The sequence below is a fragment of the Stomoxys calcitrans genome, chromosome 4 (genome assembly GCF_963082655.1).
Source record: "Stomoxys calcitrans chromosome 4, idStoCalc2.1, whole genome shotgun sequence".
Lineage (NCBI taxonomy): Eukaryota > Metazoa > Arthropoda > Insecta > Diptera > Muscidae > Stomoxys > Stomoxys calcitrans.
The window spans coordinates 62318223-62345700 of NC_081555.1; the positions used below are offsets into that span (position 1 = coordinate 62318223).

Below are 27478 nucleotides of genomic sequence, written 5' to 3' on the forward strand. Positions count from 1 at the left end.
TCCTTATCTTTGCAGGATGAAGTGCCTGCACCAAAGTCATCGGTTTGATTCTTTGTTAGAATTTCCGGACTTCATTCTGACTCCTGTACATCTCAATTCGCTCACACTCACGTGGTTCCATTTCCTTTTTCTTTCTCTCCTTCATCTGGCGCGTTGCTCTGTATGTTGCATTCTTGGCTTCAGCACATTTCGACACTCTTGGTCGTACCATGGGTTTCTTGAGGGAGGCTTCTGATACCCAAGTACAGATTTCGCGGCATTTTCCATAGACTGGGCAATGGGTTGCCACTTATCATCGGGACCAATGAGTGCTTTCAGTAAGCGGTTGGGTCAGTCGGGTCGAGTATGCAGCTTCCGTGCAGTGTCAGAACTTTTCTCGCCAATACTGAAACGGGTGCGAATCTTTGCAAGAAAAGTTGTTAAAAGAACAATATCAACCAAAATAGTCGCTGAGGTCAAAGAGGATTTTGGGAAAGTGGTACACGACATGGCAATAAGAAGGGTGGTTCATGGGACTGGATACAATACATGTGTGGCTAGGCGTAAGCCACTAATTTCAATTTCCCACCCAACTAAACGTATGTATATACTTTATTGCACAGTGCCATCTTGAGTGTAACATTTTGTAAAGTCCAAATTTTCGAAAACTTCAAAAGAAATATGACGAAGAATAGAACTATCTAGTAAATTTATGTGGATTTTAATCGTTTATATTAAACAATAAATAGTTAAGGAAGAAGTATTAATAGCATTATCAAAATACATTTCATAGATGAAATTGGTTACATAATATTTACAGAGACAAGTATATTCAATACTTAATTGTTTCTTGCTGTTTGGTTTTGGTTTCTAGCTTGATCCCTTATTGAGCTTTTACTTCATTTTCGGCTTCGTCAAAAATGACGGGAATTTCAGGTCCATCTTCACCAACTTTGTAGCTGATCGATTTTTGTGTTAAGACCTCATAGACTTCTGAGACACTGGTGGTTGAAGGTGGTTGCGATGATGCATCGAATATGGAGGGCATGGTGGTGGAAGTAGTAGTATCAGCATTTAATATCTCGAGTGCGGGTTCTGTTTGACTTTCAGTGGTTGACCAATATGACTGGGAGGGTAAACCTTTAATCCTTTTAACTTCCCTAATACTGGCCTTAGCTTTAGTTTCATCCCCATTATTTTGATTGTTGGAGGGGTCCACAGATTCGTGAGCGATATTTTTTAGATTAATTGCCTTGGCGTTTGCTTCTTTACGTCGGGGCTTCCACTTTAGCACAGGTTTTTCAGTGGTCGTTGTTGATATGCTTAATCGTTTGTTTGAACTTCTATATCGACTGACGGCTTTTAATGGTGTTTCGGTAGTGGATGTTGAGACAAAGTGTTTGTTTGATTTTGAATTGCTCGAAAAGTTTGGACCGGAGGTGGAAGTGTTTGTAGTGCTTGGGTCTTTCTCTGTTGTTACTCTCGTCGAGAACACCTTGGGTTTTGACGTTGTTGTGCTTGCGACCAGTCTTGTTACCTTTACGCGTACTCTTTTAGCTCTGGATGAAAATCCTTTGGGCTTAGTTGTTGCTAAGGTGGCTTTGTTTGTAGGTTCAGTCTCAATGCTGTTTTCAGTGGATATCTTGATTGATGTGGAATGACTGGTATTTTGTTCCGATAATTGAATGTCCCTTTGAGTACTGACTTCCTCTTGATGATCAGACTCGATATCTTCATCAAAGGCCTCTAAGTTTGCCGTTTTCCTAGGAGCTGGAACTTGGGCCTCTATCGATTCCGAATTGTCTTTATTACTATCTTCCTTCGGTGTGGATTCCTGATCCAATGGCAGTTGATACTAAAAAACGACAAGATTTTTGAAAAGGTTTAGAAATCATAAAAATCGGGTAATGATGGAGGGGGAACAGTTTATTTGAGTAGTAAATCTATTCGTAAATCTATCAGAGCGAAATTTGATGTTGATGTTGGAGGACAAAAGTGTACCAATTTTCCTTTTCATTTATTTATTTATTATTTCTGTGTTTTGGTTTTTATAATCACAACCATATGGTGGAAGTTAAGATAAGTTATATCTTATTAAGTCATTCCGTTTGTAACACCTCGAACTATCGACCTTGACATTCTTAGTTGATCTAGCTAGCCGTGTCTGCGCCTCTGTCAAAATCAGGATTGCAGTCGAACGAATAAAGATATCCACTTGAAATTTTAACCGCATTGATAAGGTTTTTTTAAAGCGGAAACTACAACGAGTATTCTTCAAAAACCTGTATACAAGGTTTCAGACCAAACTTGGCATTGCATTACAAAATTGTACTTTATTTACGGATTGAGCTAAATATCTCAAAATTGCGATATTGTTACACCTTGACAGTATTTATCGGCCAACTAGTTTTTTTTTAATTCGTAAAACTTTCAAAATGTTCTTTCTTTACGGATAAGGCTAAAGCTATTAAAATTGCGATACAATTACACCTTTATATTGAGTGTACCATCGGGTGCGGCGAAGCGACCGGACATATGCTAGTATATTCATAATTTAGAGAATTCATATTGACGTGGCAATTTTTCAAATATTTAGAATTTTAAAAATTTTTGAAAAAAAAAATCTTTTTATTTCCTATGCCCCTACAACAAAAAAAAATTATTTTCTTAATATTTTATGGCCATTTAGCGATGAAAGCTGGATTTAATGATTTTGGCATAAAATAGAACCTGCTGTCAAAAGAAGAAGGATTATTGCCATAAATTTATTTATTCTTTATAGAAACCGTGAAATGCAACAGGACATTAAAAAGGATTCCAGAAATCTCACTCCTAAGAATTTTGAGAAATGTTTTCATTTGATTTTTGGTATATAAAAAATTGCCAAATTTCCCCCAAGACATGACGGGAAAAATTGTTGTAACTGGTTTCAGTCATCTACTTTACGCCAATCCAAATCTCATTACGATACCTCTTTCCTAACTAGATCTAAAATTTTTTTAAGGCAGCTCTATTTTTGGTATTTTTCATCGTTTATGCGAGCCTGGGTACACGGAACAGCATCAAATGATATTTGCGCTGTTTGGCAAGCAGTGTAAAATTCAGCTCTGATTTGATGACCAAATGTCACCGCCGATGCGCAGTTCCTACCACAATCTTCAAAAAAAAGAGGTATTATTGGGTTGCCCAAAAAGTAATTGCGGATTTTCAGGTCAGCCAAATGAAGTTGATGATGACCAAATCAAAGCATTAATCGAATTGGATCGTCATGTAACTGAGCGTGAGATAGGAAAGAAGTTAAATATACCAAAATCAACCTTCATTATCATATAAAAAGTCTTGGACTGGTGAAAAAGCTTGATATTTGGGTACCACATGTATTGAAAGAAATTCATTTAACAAACCGAATCAACGCTTGTGATATGTACCTTAAACGCAATGAATTCGATCCGTTTTTAAAACGAATCATAACTGGAGATGAAAAATGGATTGTTTACAACAACGTTAGTCGAAAACGATCATGGTCCAAGCATGGTGAACCAGCTCAAACCACTTCAAAGGCTGATATCCACCAAAAGAAGGTTATGCTGTCTGTTTGGTGGGATTGGAAGGGTGTGGTATATTTTGATCTGCTTCCAAGGAACCAAACGAATAATTCGGATGTTTACTGTCAACAATTGGACAAATTGAATACAGCCATCAAGGAGAAGCGACCAGAATTGGTCAATCCTAAATGTGTCATATTCCACCAGGACAACGCTAGACCGCACACATCTTTGGTCACTCGCCAAAAACTGAGTGAGCTTGGCTGGGAACTTTTGATGCATTCACCATATAGCCCTGACCTTGCACCATCAGACTACCATTTATTTCGATCTTTGCAGAACTCCTTAAATTGTAAAACTTTCGGCAATGATGAGGCTATAAAATCGCACTTGGTTCAGTTTTTTTGCAGATAAAGGCCAGAAGTTCTATGAGCGTGGAATACTAAATTTGCCAGGAAGATGGCAAAAGGTTATCGAACAAAATGGCAATTATATATTTGATTAAAGTTCATTCCAAGTTTTATTAAAAATGCATTTACTTTCTTTTAAAAAATCCGCAATTACTTTTTGGGCAACCCAATATTACTAGAGAGCGGATATTTTTTATTGCATATTTTATTCAAACTGAATATGTTTGCATATTTTTTGCATATTTTGCCCATCTTTTGCATATTTTGTGCATATTTGTTGACTAAAAAATTCAGCTTTGATTTTATGACCAAATGTCACCGCCGATGCGCAGTTCCTACCACAATCTTCAAAAAAAGAGGTATTACTAGAGAGCGGATATTTTTTGTTGCATATTTTATGCAAACTTAATTTTGCACATCTTTTGCATATTTGTTGACTAAAAAACGCCAGTTATCAAAGATGGCTTAACCGATTTAAACTTATTTTTGTATGTACCCTTTAATAACTCAAAAATACGAATAGGTAGTCGAGTTGGAGGCGTGCTTGGATTACCAGTGCAGATGTCGTGGGTTCGATTCCCGCCAGAAGCCTTGGTCTGTCGCTACTGTGGTATCACAATGGACTTTACTCAATTACGATCCGGCAGATGCAGCCGCCACAACTCCTACAGAGCAAGGATTGATGATGACGTGCAGGATGCATGTCTCGATTGTGAACAGGGACCACACGTCCCCTGTTAAACTGCTTAGCCAGACCCACCCGACTCAGACCCAGATTCCTTTGGACGCACCCCATCTAAGTTGCAGAGTTCCTGGATACTACTACAACAACAACAGCTATACTCGAGGATATATATACTCGAGGCTAATGCATTTTCAATGCATTGTCTGAGAACTCTGTACCTTAAGAAAGTGAATCGTAAATCAATTACTGTGTTTTATTTTAGAATTATATATAGTGCAAATCGCGAATAGTCGTTTCTGTTATTGCATGTTATCAATAACTAACAGTCCAACTGTGCACTGATATTCTATCTAGAACGTCTGATTTGCACGGAATAGGACTAAAATACAACAACAAATGATTTCAGCTTTTAGAGGTTCAAGAAGTGAAACGGCTTTGGGGATTCATGTACAAAGTTTCAGCGTGATTGGCTAGTAATTGAGTTTTCTTGGAGGTTAAGAAGTCGACTTGGGAATTAAGAGGCCATACCACATCAGCTAGATGCGCAAGAGGTCAAACATACAAAATTGCTTAATATTACAGCACATGGCCAACCGAGTGCTTTTTCTATTCTGCTAAAGTTGGAAATATCAATTAAATTTTTGGTTAATCCAATATATTTTACCAAAAAAAACTACATTTCAACAAAAAATTTAATTTTATCAATAGTATCCATTAAGGAACATGAACATTCCATTAAGGAACAGGGGCAAAGTATCGATCAAAGATAAATAATGAATAGTATATGACCCATGCGACTTTTTAAGAGGCGCCAAGTGGAAAGATTATAACTAATCGAAACAATTAAGAAAAGAGAAAATTTCAAGACAGCTGTGTATGAACAATGAATATGATTTGGTTTATTTTCAATCGACTGTAGACATATTTGTTTGCTTTTAAACTTTTTTAAACTATTTTAACATTCGAGTTAGCTTCCTTTTGTTAGCTTACTTGTGTTGTTCTACAGTTTTTATTTTCCACCAATTCCTTTTTCTCCTCTCTTAGGTGACTCTTACGAATGAAACAAAAGAAACGTTAGATTTTTAATTGTTTTTCGTAGTTGCCATTTTTTCCGAGAGGGTAAATTCGTCTATAAGAATCTATTGTCAGTGGTGTCGATAATATTAACAATTATCGATATTGACGCAAAAATTTAACTATCGATTGTGCCATCAATAGTTTGCCAATTCTAATTACACTCACAAGGACTATACTGCAGTCTTTAATATGTGGGATGCATCCCCGCAGTTAGGAATTGATCGTAAAAAATTTGCAGTTGCATCCAATAGTAGTGTGAAAGCTGAACCTATTAGGCAATAATACGGGGTTCATAACAATATGCGGCGCTATATTTGGTGGAGTTTTTGGGCTACTTACTTCCTGCCGAACAAGCTACATATCCGTAAAATAAAATAATTCCTAAAATTTCTATAAATTCGAAAAGTAAGATCTCCTCAAATAGTGTATATTGTCGTTAGATCTCCATTCTATAAGTACGTTGAATTCAAGAATACAAGAGAATTTGCTAGGTCGAACCAAAAACAAAAACCCATCTCTATAGGTATTTTATCTCTTAGATACATATTTCGACTGATTAGAAATGGAATGCTGATATAAATACAAAGCTAACATAGGAAGACTAAACTAGTCTCCATTTTCAAACTTACTTGCTGTGGCAATTCCAATTGAGGTTCGTTTTGGTTTTCTTCATCTCCATAGGTAACTTCTTCCTTTACCTTGTCATTGTTTTTAGCGTATAAGGGATCTGGTTCAGAATATCTTATATTCTCCTCAGACATTGGTTGACTCTGAATGAATGGATTGCTATGACTGCGTGGCGTTGGAAGATCTTCTCCTTCTCTTTCTTCTTCGACATTAGCTGGATAAATGGCAAGTGGTCCTTGGATGGTTGTAGTGAAGTGATGTTGTGACAAAGGATGATAGTACTGTGGATTGTATTGGGGTTTTCTCAGAGGTGGTACCGGGGTTACGTGAACCACCCGATGCTGTTCTATTTCAGCAATGGGAAATATAAACTTTTGGGGCGCGAGAGGCACTTTGTGAATTTGTTGTGCCTGCTGGCGATGTGAATTGTGTTCTATCTGCTGATAGTACTGAGGATTGTGATGTATCTGTTGTTGGTACTGCTCCTGTAACTGTACATGGTGAGGTTGGTCATCATACACTTGAGTAAATTGTAGAGGCTGTGGTGTTACCACATGAACATCTTCGTTTTTTTTCTGTGGTGTTACCACATGGATATCAGTAATTTGTGGCTTTTCTTGTTCGACAGTTGCAACATAATCTGTAATTGGTGTTAAGTTTTTCTGGTCTTCACTACTTTCTTGGACCCCATCACGTTCGCTACTGTCGGTTGCATTGGCCGTAAAGAAATGATGATGGTAGTGATGGGTGATTACAGGATTGTTAGAATCTTTTGCTGTAAGCTGCTGTTGTGTTGGAAAATACTCTGCTAATTTGTTGTATTCGTGATGATGTACAAAGGCCGCGTGATTTATAGATGGGGTATACTGCTTATGATGATGTACAAAGGGAGGTACATTGTTATTCTGCGGTGTATACACATCAGGTCGAGGAAATTGCATTTGTTGGTATGCGCTGGGTGGTCTAAATGTTGATGGAGGTTTTTGATAAATTTGTGGCTTTCCAAACATCATGGTCAACAAATTGGGAAACAATTCGATTTTTGGAGATGCTTTGGGCCCATATGCTCCGTTGTAATATTCACCGATATTCAAAGACTCTGGGAACGGCCGTGGACTATTCGCAACCAAGTAAGGGGAGTGGGAGTCTTGCGCTGGAGGTGGTGGACGATATATGCCTCTGAGGAATGCAGGCTGTGGCATGGGAGTAACTTGTGAATGATGTTGTTGTTGTTCATGAGTGTATTGGCGAATGCTTCTTAAACCATCTTGACGGCGATATGCAAAATCGTCATCCTGATTACCCGAGAGTATTTTACTAAAGCTGTGTGGATAATCATCCTCCTTTTGTATAAATGTTTGTATGTTATTTGGTTTCGAACTCTCCGCTATGGTCCTTTTGTTGGGACCTCCCCTGACCACTGTCTCGCTGGGTCTGGCTCCAGTCATGGGACTAACGCTGAATTTCATTTCGTAATGAAATTTTCGGTCCACATCACGATGGCGAATTTTTTGCACATGCCATGTGGCCACCATATTATTTTCCCGTGCACACTGGTAATCACAATTGCCTTCGACGAATCGGTACAGCCCAGAAGGCAAAGATTCAAGGCGACCTTGGGCCAAAGTAACAATGTCGCCAAATCGGGAGTCAATGGGTTTAGGCGATCGGATGTAGGGCGATTGCAGGAAGTCATTGTACTCTTTGACTTTGCTAATCAAAATGAAAGAAAAGTTAATGGTTTAAAACAAAAGACCTAAGAACTAACCTGAAACATTAAAATACCTACGAAAATAAAAGTTGTAGTTTAAAAATAAGAGAACTTCTTGTTGTAGCCGAGTCTGACCCAGGGTTGCCGAGTCTATCACTCCACTCCGACCCTGGGTGGCTGGATTCAGAGCCGGGGCAAGCGTGCTTAACTCCGAACCAAACTCCGACTCCGGCTCAATGGTCCGACTCCGACTTAAACATCGTTGGGATTCGAAGGCATTAACGCGAAAAGAATTTTGTTAGGTCGTTTACTAATACCACCCGGGTGCCCCGTCCACCTAAGCATATGATCTTGAGAAAAATGGAGAATGCTTGTTCTTTAAGAGAAAGAGAGTTTTGCCTTTCAATCAATAGTTCGGCCGGGACAAATAGATCGCATTTATAGAGTATTCATTTAGAAAGATTTACAATCACAAATCATTATTGATTTATTGAGCTCTTTGGCAAAAAATTAAACAAACGATGAAAGGATATATTGAAAAAGTATCGGGTAAAATATCCATTCATATCAAACTCGGGACAGATGTTGGAAGCCATAATAGAAATCCACATGAAAAATTTAAGCGAAATTGGTTAAAAATTAAAGCCAAGTCGGTCAATACGATCAAGAATATATTTACTCTGTGGGGATCCATCACTATTTCGGTTTAAAAATTCTGACAAGCCATCGCATGCAAAATGCAACACATCATAAATCTACGATGGGAATACTTCTCTCATATCAATATGTGCAGTCCGATTAAAATGTAAATGTAATGTAAGATAGAGTTGTTACTTCTTGTCGCCGAGTTCGAACGGCTGAATAGCTCGCAATGTTGCCATAAGATATGCTTTTAATGTGGTGTCGGGATTTAGTATGGTATTTAGCAAAATATGTGGCTGTTTTGATTCACAGGAAATTGAACTACAAAGACAACACTTGTCCTACACAACTGCAAACCAGCCATTGGCAAAAGTTGGGAGTTTTAAACCACGTGTCATGCATTGGCTTTATACTTCAGTTGTCAGACCTTTAATGCTATATGGTATTGTGGTCTGGTGGACGGTGCTTCAAAAGTCCACCTACAGTTCAATACTTCGCCGGATGCAACGGATGGCTCTCTCTCTATTCATGGGGCGGCTACGGACACTGTGTTATCCTTGGTACAATGCCCTATGCTCCAGGTAGTATGGATTACACAATGTCTGAGTCGGTATTTGATAAAAAGGAAGTTTACCGCTACCGGCTGTATCGCACTGGTAGGCAGAAAGATTTCGACTTATAGTTCCCATTTCTTTGAGGACTTGTCTGAATTGGTGGATGTGAACATTCGAAAGTTGTTGGACGGTTTAAAGCTATCTGGATGGTTCAACGGTTGGAACTAGAAGGCCTCTTTCTTCTCCTGTTTCTATGGTATCAAAATGGACGAAAACGACTGAGTCCGATAGAAGACTGCCACTGAAACCTGACCTTAACCTAACCAATACTAAAAACAAAAACAACTAGAATACGCATAATCGACCGCATAATTAATTACTGTGAAAATATAATAATTTGGATCAGGTGGTTACACTCGTTGTAACCTTCCAAACAATCAAAATACGACATCAAACCCTTTGACACTAAATTCAGAGAAGACTCAAAGAGTAAGACACTATTTAAAAAAAATTTATTCAAACCAATTTTTATAAAGATATGGTATCTTTATAAAAAAGTACATATAAGATGGAATAAGGCTTCTTCAAATGCCTTTACTTTATTAAAATCTAAAGGGGTCACTCGGGCGGGTATTTGTAACCCACGTAGAGATTTTTAAAAAGTTCTAAAAAATAAATGTTGAACACAAAAATTAAAAATTTTTTCTAAAATTACAAAACTATCGAAATTTTTTGACTGAGTCAATGCGGCATCAAGATTAGAAAAAAATTGGGCAAGACGTGAAAAAATAAAATTGAAAGGATCGCCCGTATACGTAAAATAGATATATGGCATAAAAGCTCTTTGCACAGTAAATTTCAGTCAACTCAAATACAAAATTAAGCGCTCTAAGCTAGAAATTTAAATTAAGATGTGGACATTAGCCTTCCTAAACTGAAATCAACAGCTTAACGCGTTTCATTTTTATCTGTTTTGTGGACATTAGCCTTCCTAAACTGAAATCAACAGCTTAACGCGTTTCATTTTTATCTGTTTTGGTCTGGAATTAAGTATGCGGAGTGCTTTTATGCCATTGAAGCAAATACAATTTTTAAAAGATAGCTCTCTATTAACCGGCCTTATAATTAATTTGACTGCTAGAGGTCTCAAGAGCAGTTTTTGATGTTTTTTTTTTAAGAAAGGCAATTGAATTTTCTTCTTATTAAATAAATGTATCTGCAAAGATATCGCAATATTGAATGCGACACAAATTCTAGTTCGTGTTGTGATTCATTCTTTTGCTTTATTCTCCTTTTGAAAAAATATTGTTAAAAATATCACAGAATATCGCTTAAACGTTTGTAGTTCGCAATTAAAAAAATTTTAATTAATGTTTGCCTTTTTATAGCTACGTTTAAAATGTGTCTTTATAGATATATTACCGATTTTATCCCTTAAAACGCAATATGCTATGCAAATGATAGGAGGAGGATCATAACAATTAAGTGAGCAAAAGGTGAACAGACACAAAAATTGTGTCCAAAATGCTTCTTACGCCTCTTAAGTGTAACATGTACACTTACTTACTTGCCATATTTGTGGAATTTAGTGAAAATCGGTTTATATAGCGGCTATATATATATCAGATAGTTTGTACGGATGTTGGAAGACATAACAGACCGTCATATCGAAAGATGGGTTTATATAGAAGCTTGACTTGAACCGATTCCGTCTACCTAACTATATAAAATTAACATACTTTATGAGGTCTTCTTGAATTGATTATTTTAAGCTGTTACAAACGGAGTGATGAAGTTTGTATCCTATGGTCGACATCTAATATCTGTCGTAACAATGAATGATTCCAAAGCTGTCTCTTTCAATTTATTAACACATTTCTGCTCTATACCTCTCCCATGCCATTTATATAACATTATGCATATTCCCACCACAAAAGCCGTTTTTTAAATCTAGGTGCATGCAAATTTTTTCGTCTTTGAGACAACTATAGATCTTACCTGAAATTCCCAGTAATTATGCCATTAGCGGCATTTGTAAATAGAGTTAAATATGTAACATGTTTCAGGGTACGTTCCCACGGACCTGTTGCACTGTTCATGCTGTTGCTGCTATTACTGCTGCTGGGCAATGTTGCATCTGCGTAAGCGTTTTCATCATAGAAAATGCGTTTGCCACTCAATTGCAGGCCTTGTTTTGGTGTTAAGACTAAATCACGATTCACAATTGCTAACGCACTGTGGAGCTGAAATTTGGATATGAAATGTTGTTTTAAAGATTTATATTTTTTATTTTTAGTTTGAAATATTTCATTCCACACAAATGAGAAACATTTATTTATACCAAATTGTAAATGAACAACATTTTGGGCTTGTTATTTAGTGACAAACATGTACACAGTTTAAAAATTTTATAATATAAAATGCCGACAAACAAAACACAAGAAATAACTCTTCCATTCTTATTGGCTTCGTCTATGAAAAACCAACCATTTCGACCAAAACCGCAATTCTGCTTATTTACGTACCCATTGAGCCAAAAATGAGCTTCGCCGTAAAATGGAAGAAGCGCGCGATGAACATTCTTTAGAAAGCACGCATTTTGATAATAAAATTTAATATTTTTCAAGCGTTCGTTTGTAAATTAAATTATAGACCAAACAGAAGATGTTGGGTAGTGAAACAAAAGACAAAAGGTGCGTGTGCTCTTTAAACCAGTGTTGCCAAAAAGATAATAGCTAAAAAAATCACTCTTTATTATTTATTTTATTACTATATATTGTACGAGTATTATATATATCTTTTATGTCACTAATAACTCATTTTATGTAAATTATATTGCTTTTATTAATTTTATAAAATTTAACAGCACTTTTGTAGCTTTAGCTATAAAATTTCACAATCATATCAAAGGTCGTAAGGCAATCCTATGAGTTAAATTTCATGAAGATCGGTTGAGAAATCTTAAATTTATCGAAATATTAGTTCGAATCGGACGAACATATACATATATGAGAGCTTTTTCTAAATCTAAACCGTTTTCTTCCAATTTCAATCGACTTAGCCTCCATGCCAAAAAAGTCACCTGTGTCAAATTTGAAAGTTAATTCCATAAGAAAGGCACACTACGCGTTAAGATTGTTGAAGCCTATTACGAAAATGGTCTTTGAAATCAATCAGCACAATCGATTAAGATCATTACCTAGAGCAAAATACTTTTCCCAGCAAACAACATATGAGTGTACTGGAGACCAAAACTGTTTCCAGAATTCTCACTTCAAGAAATGAATAGAAAAATTTTGCTTTTAATTTTTGATTTTTGTAAATTAGAAAACTTTTGGCGAAACAATTTTTCAAGACTAGAAAGATCAACCGGTCATTTTGACCAATTTTTGAATTTCATTCGAAATTCTCTTTGAATTAAAATTTTTTGACCGCACATTTATGTAGCTTTTTATTAAATTGGTGTAATCTTTATGTTTAACACAATCTTTTATTTAAAAAAATATTTTTGTGGAGATACGTATGTGGTATACCTATATAGACCAACCGGTCGTTTAACCCTTCGCATAAAATATTACCACTGTTCGCCAAATTGTATCAAACAAAATACTACTAAAATCCAATTTGCAAAGCAATATGGGAACCCTGTGAAGCATAACGTGTTAAAGTAAGTGCATAAGGCTCCCTAGCACAGTTTATTAAAATTTTTTTTTTATAATTGAATGGTGACCAATAAGCGATTTAAAAAAAAAACAGAAAATTATTTTTTGGAGGGCGTCCTTTATAAAGGACGATGTGCCAGGAGTGCGCCTAATATAGGACTCAAGAAGTCAAATTGGCAGATCGGTTTATATGGAAGCAATACCAGGTTATAGACTGACTAGGACTTTATTCAGTACAGTTGTTGAAAGTCATATCAGAACAACACATGCAAAACTTCAGCCAAATCGAACAAAAATTGCGGCTTGTAAGGGCTTAAGAAGTCAAATCGAGAGACCGGCTTATATGGGAGCTATATCAGGTTATAGACCGATTTGGACCGTACATAGCACAGTTGTTGGAAGTCATAAAAGAACACTATGTGTAAAATTTTAGCAAAATCGGTAAATTGATATGGCCCATTTGCAATCCCCAACGACCTACATCAATAGTAAGTATTTGTGCAGAATTTCAAGCGGCAAGCTTTACGCGTTCGACCGCTATCGTGATTTCGACAGACAGATGGACGGATATGGCTAGATCGACTCAGAATGTCGAGACGACCAAGAATATATATACTTTATGAGGTCTTAGGTCAATATTTCGAGGTGTTACAAACGAAATGATATATACCCTTTGGTGGTGGGTATAAAAATATTAGTCTCGTTAACGTACCATTAATTTTAAATAACTTTTCCTTCCTTTGACTTTGTCACTCTTGTTTTTTTTAGTTGTTGTTGTTTTAAAGTTGAAACTTGATCAAAATTATGGAACAACTGTGAATTGTGATATGTTCCAATTTCTTTTCTATATGATTTTTGAAAATATTCATATAAATGAACTCGTAGAATAAGAAATATAGTCGTCCGATAAAAATGACACTATGTACTAGTGGGTTTAACTTGAATCGGCCAGCAATCAATGATATGTGTGAGAAGTTTGCCCCTGTTCCTTAATGGAATGTTCATGGGCAAATTTGCATTTGCACAACCAAATAACTTTTATATGAACTTCATATAGCCATGAGCGGCTAATAGTCCCATTTGGGGGGTTGGGTTAATATATAGTTAATATATTTTTATTAAAATAAATTGGGATATTTTAATGTAAAGCTTCAATTTCCGCAATTGTATCTTCTTAAGTGCTTGTAAAAAAATAACAACGTTTTTGCTTGAATTAGACCCATAACATTTCTAGATATGGACTTGGTGGCGACCAATATAGTGCATTTGGCATAATCTAATAGGAAAAAATTGGCTGATCTCTTTGTTCTGGTAATATATCTATGGGACCACCTCACCCCAAAACAGTCGATCAATCATAATGACCTTACAGGATACTGCGTGATTTAATTAATTTAGGTACAGTAGTCAGTGACCCGACTGAAGAACAACAAAGCAACAGGAGCCGAAGGTTTACCCGTTGAACTATTTAAGACCGGAGGCGACACGCTGATAAGGTGTATGCATCAGCTCGTCTGCGCAATCAGGCTAGAAGAATGCATACCCGATGATTGGAATCTCAGCATACTATGTCCCGTACGCAAGAAAGGAGACAAGACTAAAGAGGAAAATATGCGAACTAGATATTCTCAAGCGTATTGTGTGAAAGATTAAAACCTGAAGTCGGGTCGGTCTCAGCTGGTTAAAATACTTACTAAAATACCTGCTAACATTTTGATACTTGGCTTAATAATTTATTCTAAAGTAAAGTTTGAATAAAAATAAATGTGAAATTTTAAATAAGACCATTTATGATGTCTACTTTTAGTCATATTGGGAAATTGAAATTTTATTTTAAACATTTCTGTAAGCTAAACTCTTCGAAATTTTGTTGTTTAAACTATTTATACCGATGTATATGTCCTTTATTTACAATTGGAGTATATTAAATATATTACAAAAAAATATGACCAATAGTAAAAAGATCTGTGTGAACAAAGATCATCAACAAGGTCTCTCCATGTAACTCTTTTGTTGGTCAAAGCCTTGGCTTGATTCCACGATATATGGATTGATTCCAACTCTCCTTTCGTGCAACGGATCCATGTGTTTTTCGGGCGTCCCCTGCTTCGCTGTCCTTTCGGATTCTTGTTGTATCATCGCGTGGTAAGCGCAGGGATATGACCCAACCGAGTCCATTTTCTCTTCCGAATTTCTACATCGACAGGGGTTGTGTTTGTTCTCATTTGCAATTCTTCATTTGAAATACGGTTTTGCCTGAAATTTTAAGTATTTATCGTAGGCAGCGATTTATAAAAACTTGGATTTTGCGGGAAGTCGCTTGTTTCAAGCTCCAAGTTGTACAGCCGTATAATAAAATAGATTTCGCACTACTGTTGATGATTCTGACTTTTGTATTATATGAGATGTCACTGCATCTCCTAACTTTATTGAGTTTAAGAAAAGCCCTTCTAGCCTTGTTGATACGCTTGCGGATGTCTGCTTCTGATTCTCCTTCCTTAGTTAATTCCTTTATCCGAAATATATACAGTTTTGTTAAAGGAATATAATTTATAAAAAAAATTGTTCTTTCTTTTGTCGGTAAATTATAGGATGATTTCAAAGTTTGAACCACTAAATAGGGAATGAAGAATAGAAGCAGAAAGCACAGAGCCTTGTGGCGGTCAATATATCATCAATCAATCAATCTTCCGAAATAAAAAGGCTTGATATCAATCGAGCAAAGTTATTATCTAATTTTTCAACTATTCGAAAAATTTTCTTTTTAAACACACATTTCATATTTATATATTTATTTAAAAATCTAAAAGCCAGATCTTGGCCTAATCGATATCGCAATTTAACAGATTTGGTACAAGACCACCACCGACTGTCGCAAAACAGTTCAAAATTCACCTGTTCTCTGTGTCGGGTATTGTAAAGCGGACGAGCTTGCGAGACAAGGAACTACCCTACACATTTCAGGGATACTGGAATCTATGGGTATGCCTCTAGCGAAATGTAAGCTAAGTTTTCAGGACCAGGCCCGAAGGACAACGAATGATAGATGGTCACAAAGAGGGGGCTGTGAGCATTTCAAAACTATGTGGCCTAATCTAGACCTGAAGTGGTGAACCGCTTTGCTGTCACTTGCTAGAACAGACATCTCAGTCATTGTGTCCGTCATGACAGGTCAATGTCTAATCGGAAAACATGCTGAGACTGAAGATTACCAGTAACAACTTTTGCAGAACTTTTGAGGACATCGAAGAAGAAGAGCCTATAGAACACCTTCTGTGTGAGTTTCCCGCACTGGCAGTCAGAAGGAGTTCCACTTTAGGTTCTCATTTCTTTGAGTACCTGTCTGATGTGAACATTTGCAAGTTGTTGGGCTTTTTAAAGCGATCTGAATGGTTCAAAGGTTGGAACTACAAGGCATCTTCCTTCTTCCGTTTCTGTGGTATCACAATGGATGGACTGCCACTTAAACCTTACCTAACCTAACCTGGTACAAGATTTACCTTAACCCTGAGACAACATTAGCTTATCAGCTGAAAATAGGTAATGATTTTAAAAAATTCTTAAAAAAGGTTTTTGAAGTTTTCTCTAAAAATGCAAATTTCACTGAAATTTCCAAAAACAAACATTTCCACAAAATGATCTCGATAACATTTAATTTCAGTAAATCTCTTTCTAAAGACAACATTTAAGTGTAAATCTCTTTAAAGACATAATTTAAGTAAATTTAAAGTCAAAATTGTAGACAATTTTCTTGATTCTAACATCAACATTGATGATTCTATTGTAAATATGATTTCCAATAGAATTTGGTTTGTTTTGGTTGGAGAAGATTATATGTCCTTGGATCACATACACACAGTCACGTAAGAACTCGTTTGGCGAACTTTCTATTGATGTCTCTTGTTGATTGTGGTGCTGAAGTTGAAGCTTAAATTTAGACAGAAGGGAAAGCTGCAAAAAAGCTTATTAAGTGTGTTTTTAAGAAAGTAGTGCGGGATTTACACATAACTGAATTTTAAGGTTTTTCATTACATGGAGGTCACCGACGCAGGGGTAAGCATGCATTTATTCTTATTTCGCTGAGGCAAGTTTGACCGATTTGAAACCGGAAGGAACATTTTTGCGATTTTCGAATTCCGAAACATATATTAAAGTTAATTTCGCAAAATTCTTGCGATTGTGTTTATTGAAATAGGTCTGATAGCGATCCTTTAATATTACCTTTTTTATTACGACTCTCAAACACTCACGAAACACCACGACTAACGGCACAATGTTTGGAAGAAGTAGAAAAAATGGGGAAATTGTTTTCACGAGTCGTTACATAGCGTCGGAAAACAGTTGCAGTTACAAGAGAGCTCATACACTTTCACGTTCAACTTGTAGCATCTTGCATTATAGAAGGCCTAAAACACAGCATTTTCTCAGCCAATGAAAATGCCTCTAGTCATTCCATGACAACTTCTCAGAATATGGTTAAATTAATGAGATGTAACACATTTCTCTCTTTAGTTTGCTTCTTATACCGTACACCGCACTGTGGTACAGGGTATTATAACTTTGTGAAATTGTTAGCGACGCTAAGGAGAAGAACTAAAACCAATGATAGTCATACCGCCCGGTTTATAATCACTCACAGATTCGATTTAGCTATTCCCGTCTGTTGAAGATTGCAAATGGCCATGTCGGTTGGATATAACCCTCATATAAACTATTCCCAAGTTTTGAATTCTTAAGTCCCTAAGGGCCACAAGTTTCATCCGATTTGGCATAAAGACTTCTGTTATGACTTCCAGCATCTGTGCCAAGTATTATCTGAATCGGCCTATATACTGACATAGGCCTTCTTAAATATGACTTTTTGAGACCATAGAAGTCGCAATCAACTTCCGATTTGAATGTTGCAAACAAATTCAAAACACTGAATTAACGAAGGCACATTTTTAGCGCAATACATGGTGGTGGTTACCCAAGACTCGGTCGGGCCGAACTTTTTTTGGTAAGAGGATATGACATATGACAACTTAATCGGGTGCTATATGTTCTTCAAACTAGGCAATTTTTTTTTATCAAAAAATTGGAATACCCCCTCGTGTTCTCAAAACGCAAAGCCCAGATCCCTCATGTGGGTTATGTTTTTACTTTATATGTCCCCTAAACTCATGCAAACAATATTTGTAGCCTCAACAACCAATTTAATAAAAAATGTCGATTTGAAGCCCATCTTTGCCCGAAATGGATATTTTGCGTTCTTTCAAAAGAAAAGTTTTCAAAAAATTCAAAAGAATCACAAGAAAATTATTAAAATATATCTTTTTGTTTTTTTTTTCTTATGAAGTTTTCAATTTGAATTTTGTTTTGAGAAACTTGCAATTTCATTTTATACATTCATTCCTCTGACATTCATTCCAATGATAGGGTGAAAAAATTGCAAATTTCCTGAAAATGAAAATTCAAATTGAATTTTACCTGTTCTCAAACGACATTTTTTACCCAATCCCACGACTTCATTTTTAATCAAAGTAGCAAACAGATTAGAATCGCCATCCAGAAGCAATGATTTTAAAGTTATATTTAAAAATACAAAAACTAGAATGCTTTCCATGAATTGAGCAGAAATAAAATGTTTTTTAGAAATTAATTCATCTAACTAATCGCTCATGTGCTTGTAGAGTGTAAAAAAATATGTAAAAACATATACATATGTCATGGATGTACGAGTATAGTCATCATCCTAATTTGTTATATCTCCACCGTTATATCTAAATATTGACAGATCCGGATAATTTTCGATTCAGGTGTAGAGAAGCCTAACACAAGTTACAGTTTATATTAAGACCTTAAATCCGCAGATCGGTCCAAATAGCAGCAATATCCAAATATGGTCCGATCTGTACCATATTCTGTTCTTACATCTGGAGAATTTATACAACTCACTGATCAAAATTTCAGCGAATTGGCTCATAAATGTGACTTCTGTGAAATTCAGACCTCGGCAGATCGGTCTTTAGCCGCTCAGCATTAATATATTACTGCTATTTCTAGTACGATCTGATCTGGACCATATTCGGGTCACTGTTTGAAACTTTAACGAAATCGGGTAATAAATGCAGCTTTTACGGCTTTAAGACTCTAAATCGGCAGATCAGTCTATTGACAGCTATATCGGAATATGGTCCGATCTGGACCATATATGAATCGGATCGTGGTAGGCTTAAAAAGCTCACTTCCAAATTTCAGTAAAATGGGATAAAACTTATGGGCTTAAGACCCTAAATATGATCCTGATGGATTTAACCTGTTTATTAACAAAATACGGATCTGTGCAAAATTTCAGCTTAATATCTCAATTTTTGAATGCTTTAGCGTGATTACAACGTATCGTGAGTGACGATGGAACTAGAAGACGACGTTGTTTGTTCTAAAATTATTTGTTTAGCTTTGCCGCTCACATTATAAACAAGTGGTTGGCTGAGTTGGCAGCACATCTGACAAGCAAGAGAGAGAACCCATGTTGAAACCACACTGGCGGCAAAAAGTAAAGGTAGCACTAATATGGAAAAATTGTAAATTTTTTTTTTTAATTTAAGTAATTTTAAAATAAAGAAAATTGGTCTATTTTCAGCGGTATTTTAGAAGACATTATTCTTTCAACAGAGTTTATATAAGTGCTAATTGTAGAAGTAAAAGGTTCCTGTTTGCCAATGAAACGTCGTGTAAATTTAAAAGCGTGCGCGTATGTCTCTGGAATGCCTTCTGAATTCTTTGCAGGCATTTTTAATCAGCAGGCATCTTTCGTCGCTGGGCAGTTTTTCGTATGTCTCGTGAGCCGTGAGTGTCGCGATTGACGTAGTGAGTCTCTAGGTGGTCCCGGTGCCTCTTCGGTGGTCCCGGCGCCCCTTCGCAGGCCCCTAAAGTTGGCCAACTCGGCATTTCGAACTGCCAACTTTTCGGGCTGCCAAATATTTATTTGTGGTCCGATTCTAAAAATTCTGGTTGGTGCTCGAAAATCTCTACAAAAAAGTCCGCGTAAGGTACACAATATCTGGGCTGGTTTCGGGTAAACTAAACTTTTAATTTTTTAACTTTTGGCCGAGATTGGCTTCGTATTTTGCGATTTACGAAGGCACTTGTGGTTCGATTCATTTTATTTTGATGCATAGTTTGGATTGGAAAATTTACAATGTTATACAGTTTGGAAATCAAAAAATGTTAACAAGTGGTTTTTATCATTATCATTGATATATTATATTATCATTGATATATTATATTATCATTGATATATTATATTATCATTGATATATTATATTATCATTGATATATTATATTATCATTGATATATTATATTATCATTGATATATTATATTATTAACATTTAACATTTTCTTTTTCTTATGTAAAGAAGACATATTTTAGATGTGTTTTGAGTGGTAGCAATATTCATCTGATCTATTTGACACAAGCATCTTTTTGGCCTAGAGACGAAGTCTATTGAAGCTGGAAAATTCGGGTCACATTAGGGCATAGCTCCCATCATAGGCGTAGCTAAAAGATTTAGATGTCGGTCTGTCTGTATATTTTCATAGTAATTTGTGTATGGCGCAATATACTTCCATTTTTTATGGAAAGTTGTGGTCGCTACTTTGTCTGGGATCTGACCCATCGGTGCTGACATTTGGTCGTTATGTAGGAGCTAAACTTTTTGCTTGCCTAAACACCATTAATACACCAATTGCAAATTTTGCTCATGAACATTCCACTAAGGAACAGGGGCAAACTTCTCACATATCAGCGAGTGCAGTCCGATTTAAGTTAAAGCTCATTGATAAGGGGCCTCCTTTTCATAGCCGAGTCCGAACGGCGTGCCGCAGTGCGACACGTCTTTGGAGAGAAGTTTTACATGGCATAGTACATCACAAATGTTGCCAGCATTAGGAGGGTAAAACCACCGCTAAACATTTTTTTTTGATGGTCTCGCCAGGATTCGAACCCTGGCGTTCAGCGTCAGAGTCGGACATGCTATCCTCTGCGCTAGGTATTAGAAGGAGGAGGTATTAGATTTGACGATATGTTCGGAATGTCTAATCGATGAGGTTCAGGATTGGAGGGTCTCCATGGAACGCTCTTTCTCAGACCATCGCTACATTGGGTTTAGAATAGCTCGATCAGCGCCGAATCAGATAAGCTTCCGGAATAAGTTGAAAACAAACTGGACAAAATTCGGAAGGATACTCAGAAGAAGACTTGGGCAAGATAATTTAGATTGTCCAAGCATAGAAGACATTGACGAAAATGTCATCAGGATTACAACTGCTCTGGTGGGGTTTTTCGAAGATAGTTGTCCTCTTCGGGAAAGGAAATCAGCCCAAGAAAAACCCTGGATGACCGGAGAGATTCGCAATATTGGGAAAGAGGTGCGCAGACTTTTTAACAGATCACGTCCTAAGAAAGCGAAAGTTTATTGGGATGGGTATTACACACGGCGCAAGGAATATAATAAGATTGTCAGGATGGGATGGGTATTACACACGGCGCAAGGAATATAATAAGATTGTCAGTGTGGCAAAACATGCCTCATGAACGCTTTTCTGCGAAGAGGTCGATAGCGTTAAGGATGCCGCCAAGATAAAAAGTTTCTATCAAGAACCGATGTCCAAACTGAAACTTTATTGGACGATGAGAGTGAGAGCAAAGCCAACGGAGGACATGTTGAGGCTTTTAATGAAACCCATTTTCAACGGGATACGAAGGGATTCAAGGAGACACCGGAATCTTAAAATAATGAGTTTGATCGAAGGTTTATAATTACCGAATTTATGGTGAAGGAATCTTTGAGTAGCTTCAAACCATTTGCACCCGGTCCTTAGAGACTGGATAAAACTTATGCTAAGGAATAGGCGGATAAATTGTGTGTCCCATGACAAATATAAGGGAGAAAGTTGCACAAAGTACGCCACAAGGGATGATGCAGACGATGTTAAAACACTTCTTAGGGATAAGGGTCCGAACCAGCTATGCAGAAAGGCCAAAAGGGTTATGCATATAGCATATGACTGGGATAGGCCTAGAGGTCTTATTGTTAACCTAGAGAAGACTGAAATATGCCTGTTCACGAGGAAAATGAAGGTGGGCCAAATCACAACCCCACGTTTGCTCAAAAAGGCGATTTCGATATCTAAAACGGTCAAATATTTATGTGTGATCTTAAACAGGAAACTGAATTGGAAGTGTCACACTCAAGTGTCACTGAGAAGGCTCACAGATGTTGGGCACTGTGTAGACGGACCGTAGGCTCGAAATGAGGACTAAATCCGAGGATAGTCCTCTGCTCTACAGGATCGTGATTAGATCAATACTTACGTACGCCTCAGTAGTTTGGTGGACTTCTATGGAGAAAAAGTGCAACGTTAGGACCATACAACTGTTCAGAGAACATGTTGTCTTGGCATAGGCGGAGCGATTAGGACCACGCCCACTACCGACCCATTGACATGCAGATGTGAGTCAGCCACTGCGGCTATGAGACTTAAGGCGATGAGAGAATGGATTGATAATGGGAGCAGCTCATACCATGGCGGTATAGTCGAGGCGACGATAGGAAACCTGGAAGGAAGAAAAGAGATTTCCGATCTTATACCTGAGATGAACCTTGAGGTCGGGAGCGAGGCACTGCTGCCATCCGCACAGTCTTGGATTGAGGGAACCGTAGTATTGCCATCTGGAAAATCACGTTACACGGATGGATCAAAGTTAGAGGACAGAGTGGACCTGGGGGAGTCTTCATTAAGAACCCAAGGAATGAGATCTGTTTTAGACTGCCTGACCATAATACGGTCCTGCAGGCGGAGATCCGGGCGATCACGGAATGCGTGAGGTGGTGTGGTGTTAACGCGAGAACATCGAGTGTGAACATCTTTACGGACAGTAATATTGCCAAGGCAATAACAACCAGGAAGGTAAGGTCACGAACAATCTTGGAGTGTAAGGACATTAACGCTTTCTCTGAGGATGGCAAAATCCGCATCGTTTGGGTGCCGGGCCATAACGGATTAAGGGGAAATGAAAGGGCAAACGATTTGACGGTGAAGACCAGAGGACTGCCGTCAATAAACATGGTTTACCCGAAGCCTTTCGAGGTCATTTCGACGAAGTCCGAGTTAAGGTCGTGGTCGACGAATGCGCTTGCAACATTGTGGAACAGCGAAACGGTGGGTAGGACGATGAAAATCCTATGGGGCGATCCAGATCGTGAGAAGATGAAGCTATTACTGAAAGGAAGTAAAAGGAGGTCAGTATAGCTATCGGTATCATAATGGGAAACATATGACTACGAGCTCACTTATGTGAAATCTGTGCGGCAATTGATAGCATGTGTAGGGCATGCGGGGAAGATGATGAGACAATGGAGCATTTCCTTCGTCATTGCCCGGTTTTGGCGTGTAACCGATAACGGCACTTAGTTGGGGACACTATACCAGACATGAACCAACTTAAGGGAGTGGCATGGAAAACAATGTGTGTTTTTTTTTTGAGTGTCTAGAGCGCACAAGAAGCTGATTACTGGCTTAGGAGTATGTCCATTGTGGCATGGTGCGGATTAACATCCGCACCCTCTTTTGAACCTAACCTAACCTAGTTTTCAAAGGGGGCCGGGCCAGTGTCAGATTTTATGTATAGAGAATTTCTTCAAAAGATAGGCTCTGCCCGACTATGTCGTCCTTACTGGTTGTCCTTAGATAATCTGTCACATTATTCTTAGACAAGCTTTCAGATGTTATGTGCTTATCGATACACTGTTCAGAATTGATTTTTTCAAGAGATGAGTGAATTTATGTGGTGAATGTCTTGAGCTCGATAAAATATTGCAAATACATTTACTTTTATAAGTTATTTGCACCCCTTCTGAAGAATGTCAAATATTAAGGAAATTGTTTTTGTTTTCAGCATAGTTTGGGACTGCTTCCAACCTTTTTTTAAGAGTATTATTTTCAATAAGTTTTTAATTTAAATTTGACAGTCTATATAGTAATTTTGATTTTTGATTGAAAATTTTAGGAGAATTTTCATAAAAACATTTGTTGAATGCATGGATTACTTTTATTTTGTTTGTACAGCGTAGCTTTGGCAATTGAATGTCTGCAATAAAGTTTTGCAAATTTTTTATTGCAAATTTGCCCTCGAACATTACATCAGGAACAAAGGAGTGTTGCCGGTCAAGTTTTAAGCTCAATGAGAAGGGATATATTTTTAATAGCTGAGTCATAAGTGCGTGCAGACGACACAGCTTTGGGGAGAAAGAAGAAGTCACCTCTTTGGGGAGAAGGAGGCCACCCCTTCTAATGTGGCGACATTTGTGGGGTACTTTTTTATTGGTTGTATAATAATAAACCAAAATAGATGAAATAATGTGAATTTTTGCTTAACTTTAATATTTCGTATTTGATTTAATGTTCGAGCTAATTGAAAAAAAAAAAAAAAATCAATAACATCCCTGTAGAAAAGTTGAAGAGTTGTAGCTTAATGGATTTCCTTTGTCACAAAAATAACTTTTTTTATACCCACCAGCGAAGGATGGGGGTATATACATTTTGTTCTTCCGTTTGCAAAACATCAAAATATCCATTTCTGACCCTATAAAGTATTCTTTGACCGTCGTAAAAATCTAAGACGATCTAGCCATGTCCATCCGTCTGTCTGTCACGCTACAGTTTTTAAAAATAGAGATATTGAGCTGAAACACAGAAACTTTTTCTTTTTGTACACAGGCAGATTAAGTTCGAAAATGGGCTATATCGGACTATATGTTGATATAGCCCCAAATATAGACCGATCTGCCAATTTAAGGTCTTAGACCCACTATAGCTACATTTAATATCCGATTTCGCTGAAATTTGGACAGTGAGTTGTGTTAGGCCTCTCGACATCCTTGTTTAACTTGGCCCAGATTGGTCCATATTGGAATATAGCTGCCATATATACCGATCTCTCAATTTAAGGTTTTATACCCATAAAAGGTTAATTTACTAAATTAGGCACAATTAGTTGCGTTAGGACCCTCGACATTCGTACCGAGCATGGTCAAGATCAGGCAATATTTGTAAATAGCCGTCATATGTACCGATCTCCTGATTTAAGTTATTGGGACAATAAAAGCACGTTTATTACTTGATTTCGCTGAAATTTGACACAGTGGGCTGTGTTAAGCTCCTCGACATTCATGCTCAATATGGTTCATATCGGTCTATATTTGAATATAACTGTCATATACATATACCGATCTCTCGATTTAAGTTCTTAGGCCCATAGAAGACCCTTTTTTAACCATGTTTTGTATATAATGTTTTTTGAATGTTTTATAATGGGTTGTGTTAGACCCTTAAAAGCCTTCTTCAAAATGTGGGAGATCGGACTTTATTTAGATATAGCTGCTATGGGATCATAAATGTTGCATTTTTCATTGTATTATGACGAAAGGTTTTTAATATATATATCCGAGGTAGTGGGTATCCTAAGTTCGGCGCGGCCGAACTTAATGCCTTTTTACTTGTTTCACTTACTGTGAAAATTATTAACACGGGTCGAAGTTTGAACACAATTTGGTAATCCATTGTCCAAAATTGTGCATCTACTGCATTTACTCGTGTCAGATAATTTTTCTTTTTTCTGTGTCTTTCTCCAGCTTGTGGATTTTGCAAAGCACTCGTTAATAATATTTCATAACTCCTTATTAGTTTTAATTTTTTTTTCTTTTTTGGTTTAATTGGGCAAAATATCACCGTATGGTTTTATTTACTTGGTATATTTTTTTTGGTTTTGATTAAAAAGCACTCATATTTTTTAGTTGAACGTTCACTTTTGACGACCTGTAGCAACGCGTAAGAAACAACAACTGAATAGTTAAACCATTCAACAGGGCATAATAAAATGTTCCGTTGCGGTTGGATCAGCGTTTTCCAAAAGCCCGCCAATAAATACAAAAAGCTGCCACATCGTGAGTGGCATTGGATTGCTTTTCGTCTGAATCAGTTATCTTTTAGGGGGAGTGAAGCGAGAGTAAAGCCAATAGCTCTACTCGTGAATAAATCTACAAACAAACCTCAACATTTAAATTTTGCCATATAAAGTTTTCTTTTCTAGCAACCAAATACTTAGTACCAACTAAGGCAGTAGTACCAAACGGCAGTTCAGCAATTCAGTTTTATAAAAAGCAAACACCAAACAACTTTTTTCATTTGAACTGCAATTGAGTTGCTGCTCTAATGTTGCGCAACATAAAAGTTGCTTACTTAAGTGTATCGAAATTTCTTTTGTAGGCCGTTGCTTTGAGAATGGTTTATAAATTACATATGGCTCATTTTGTTGCAGCAAAGCTGCCGCATTTCAAAATGGAGCATTTGAGTTAATGTGGACATTAAATAGACCAAAATGCAATACACATTGTGCCTCATTTTTGTATAAAGTCATACATTTACAAAACGTACTCAATGTGTCCTCTTTGGGTGATGTTGAATAATTAAAACTCATTTGGCGTCTTTAACTAACTATGAGATATTGACAAACACTGTAGACATTAGAAAAAATTAAGGAAATTGACACTACCCGATTTATTCCTTTAAGCATGGGAACTGATTGATAATTTATGAAACTTACGATACATAATCAACTGATTATCGTTGTTTTTTCTGCAAATAGGTTAGTAGTATAGTCTGAAGGCCACCGTAGCTCAGAGGTATGCATGACCGCCTATGAAGCTGAACGCCTGGGTTCGAATCCTGGAAGAACATCAGAAATAATTGTATACCACTGTTTGTAACACCTCGCAATATTGATATGCGACCCAATAAAATATATACATTTTTGATCGTCCTCCCACTATGTGTATCTATGGCCGCCCGTCTGTCGAAATCACAATAGCGCTCGAACGATTAAAAATATCTGTTCCACACCACTTTCTTTGAGCATTTTAGAAAAACTGGACAATGAACGTTTCAATAATGCTCTCCGAGTACTAAATATAAAGTTTTACGGTCTTTCTGGTTGTTAGGAATTTTTGATTCTACTGAAAGAGGTGATGTGTTACCAATCATCAGGGACGTAGCCAGGGGGGCCCTTTTTATCCAGTGCGAAGGGATGAGGTTACAATTATGATTTTGGGCTCAAATTAAAGAGCGTCTCGAAAAATAAGATTTGGTGACAAAAATTTTCCAATATAGTACCCGGAAGTGGGAAAATGGTACGTTTAGTACCGCAATTGGTACATTGTTTGTCAATTGAGCTAGAACTTTGAATTTAGGAATTCAGGTACACTATGATAACCTAAATAAGGATGCCAAAAGAGTTGTTGGACATTTAGAAATAAAAAAGGATCAATAAAGGTACGAAATACGTGATATTTGCATAGGGCAAACGGGTAGAACTAGAACTTCGAAATTTGGCTTAAATGATTGTTGTTAAAGGGGGTAGATAGAAAAAAATTTGAAAAATAGTATTGGAAACGGATGAAACGTATGTTTAGTATTGTATTTGGACCATTTCATACTTTCTTTACGGATTAAACTAGAGCTCTGATTTTTAACATGTAGATTC

The 27478-nt window shown here is 37.0% G+C and overlaps 2 protein-coding genes across 2 annotated transcripts in view; one reads left to right on the forward strand and one right to left on the reverse strand.

The window, feature by feature from the left end:
* The window catches only part of LOC106091056 (nuclear cap-binding protein subunit 1), a 107925-nt gene that overhangs the window by 29018 nt on the left and 51429 nt on the right, over nucleotides 1-27478 (forward strand). The window lies entirely within an intron of this gene.
* On the reverse strand, nucleotides 794-25744 carry LOC106091057 (uncharacterized). The gene is made up of 4 exons (XM_013257462.2): nucleotides 25450-25744; nucleotides 11229-11473; nucleotides 6326-8036; nucleotides 794-1834 (listed from the first exon to the last, which is right to left on the reverse strand). Exons 1-4 carry the CDS (start codon nucleotides 25498-25500, stop codon nucleotides 863-865), a joined length of 2979 nt encoding a protein of 992 aa, XP_013112916.1. The 5' UTR covers nucleotides 25501-25744; the 3' UTR covers nucleotides 794-862.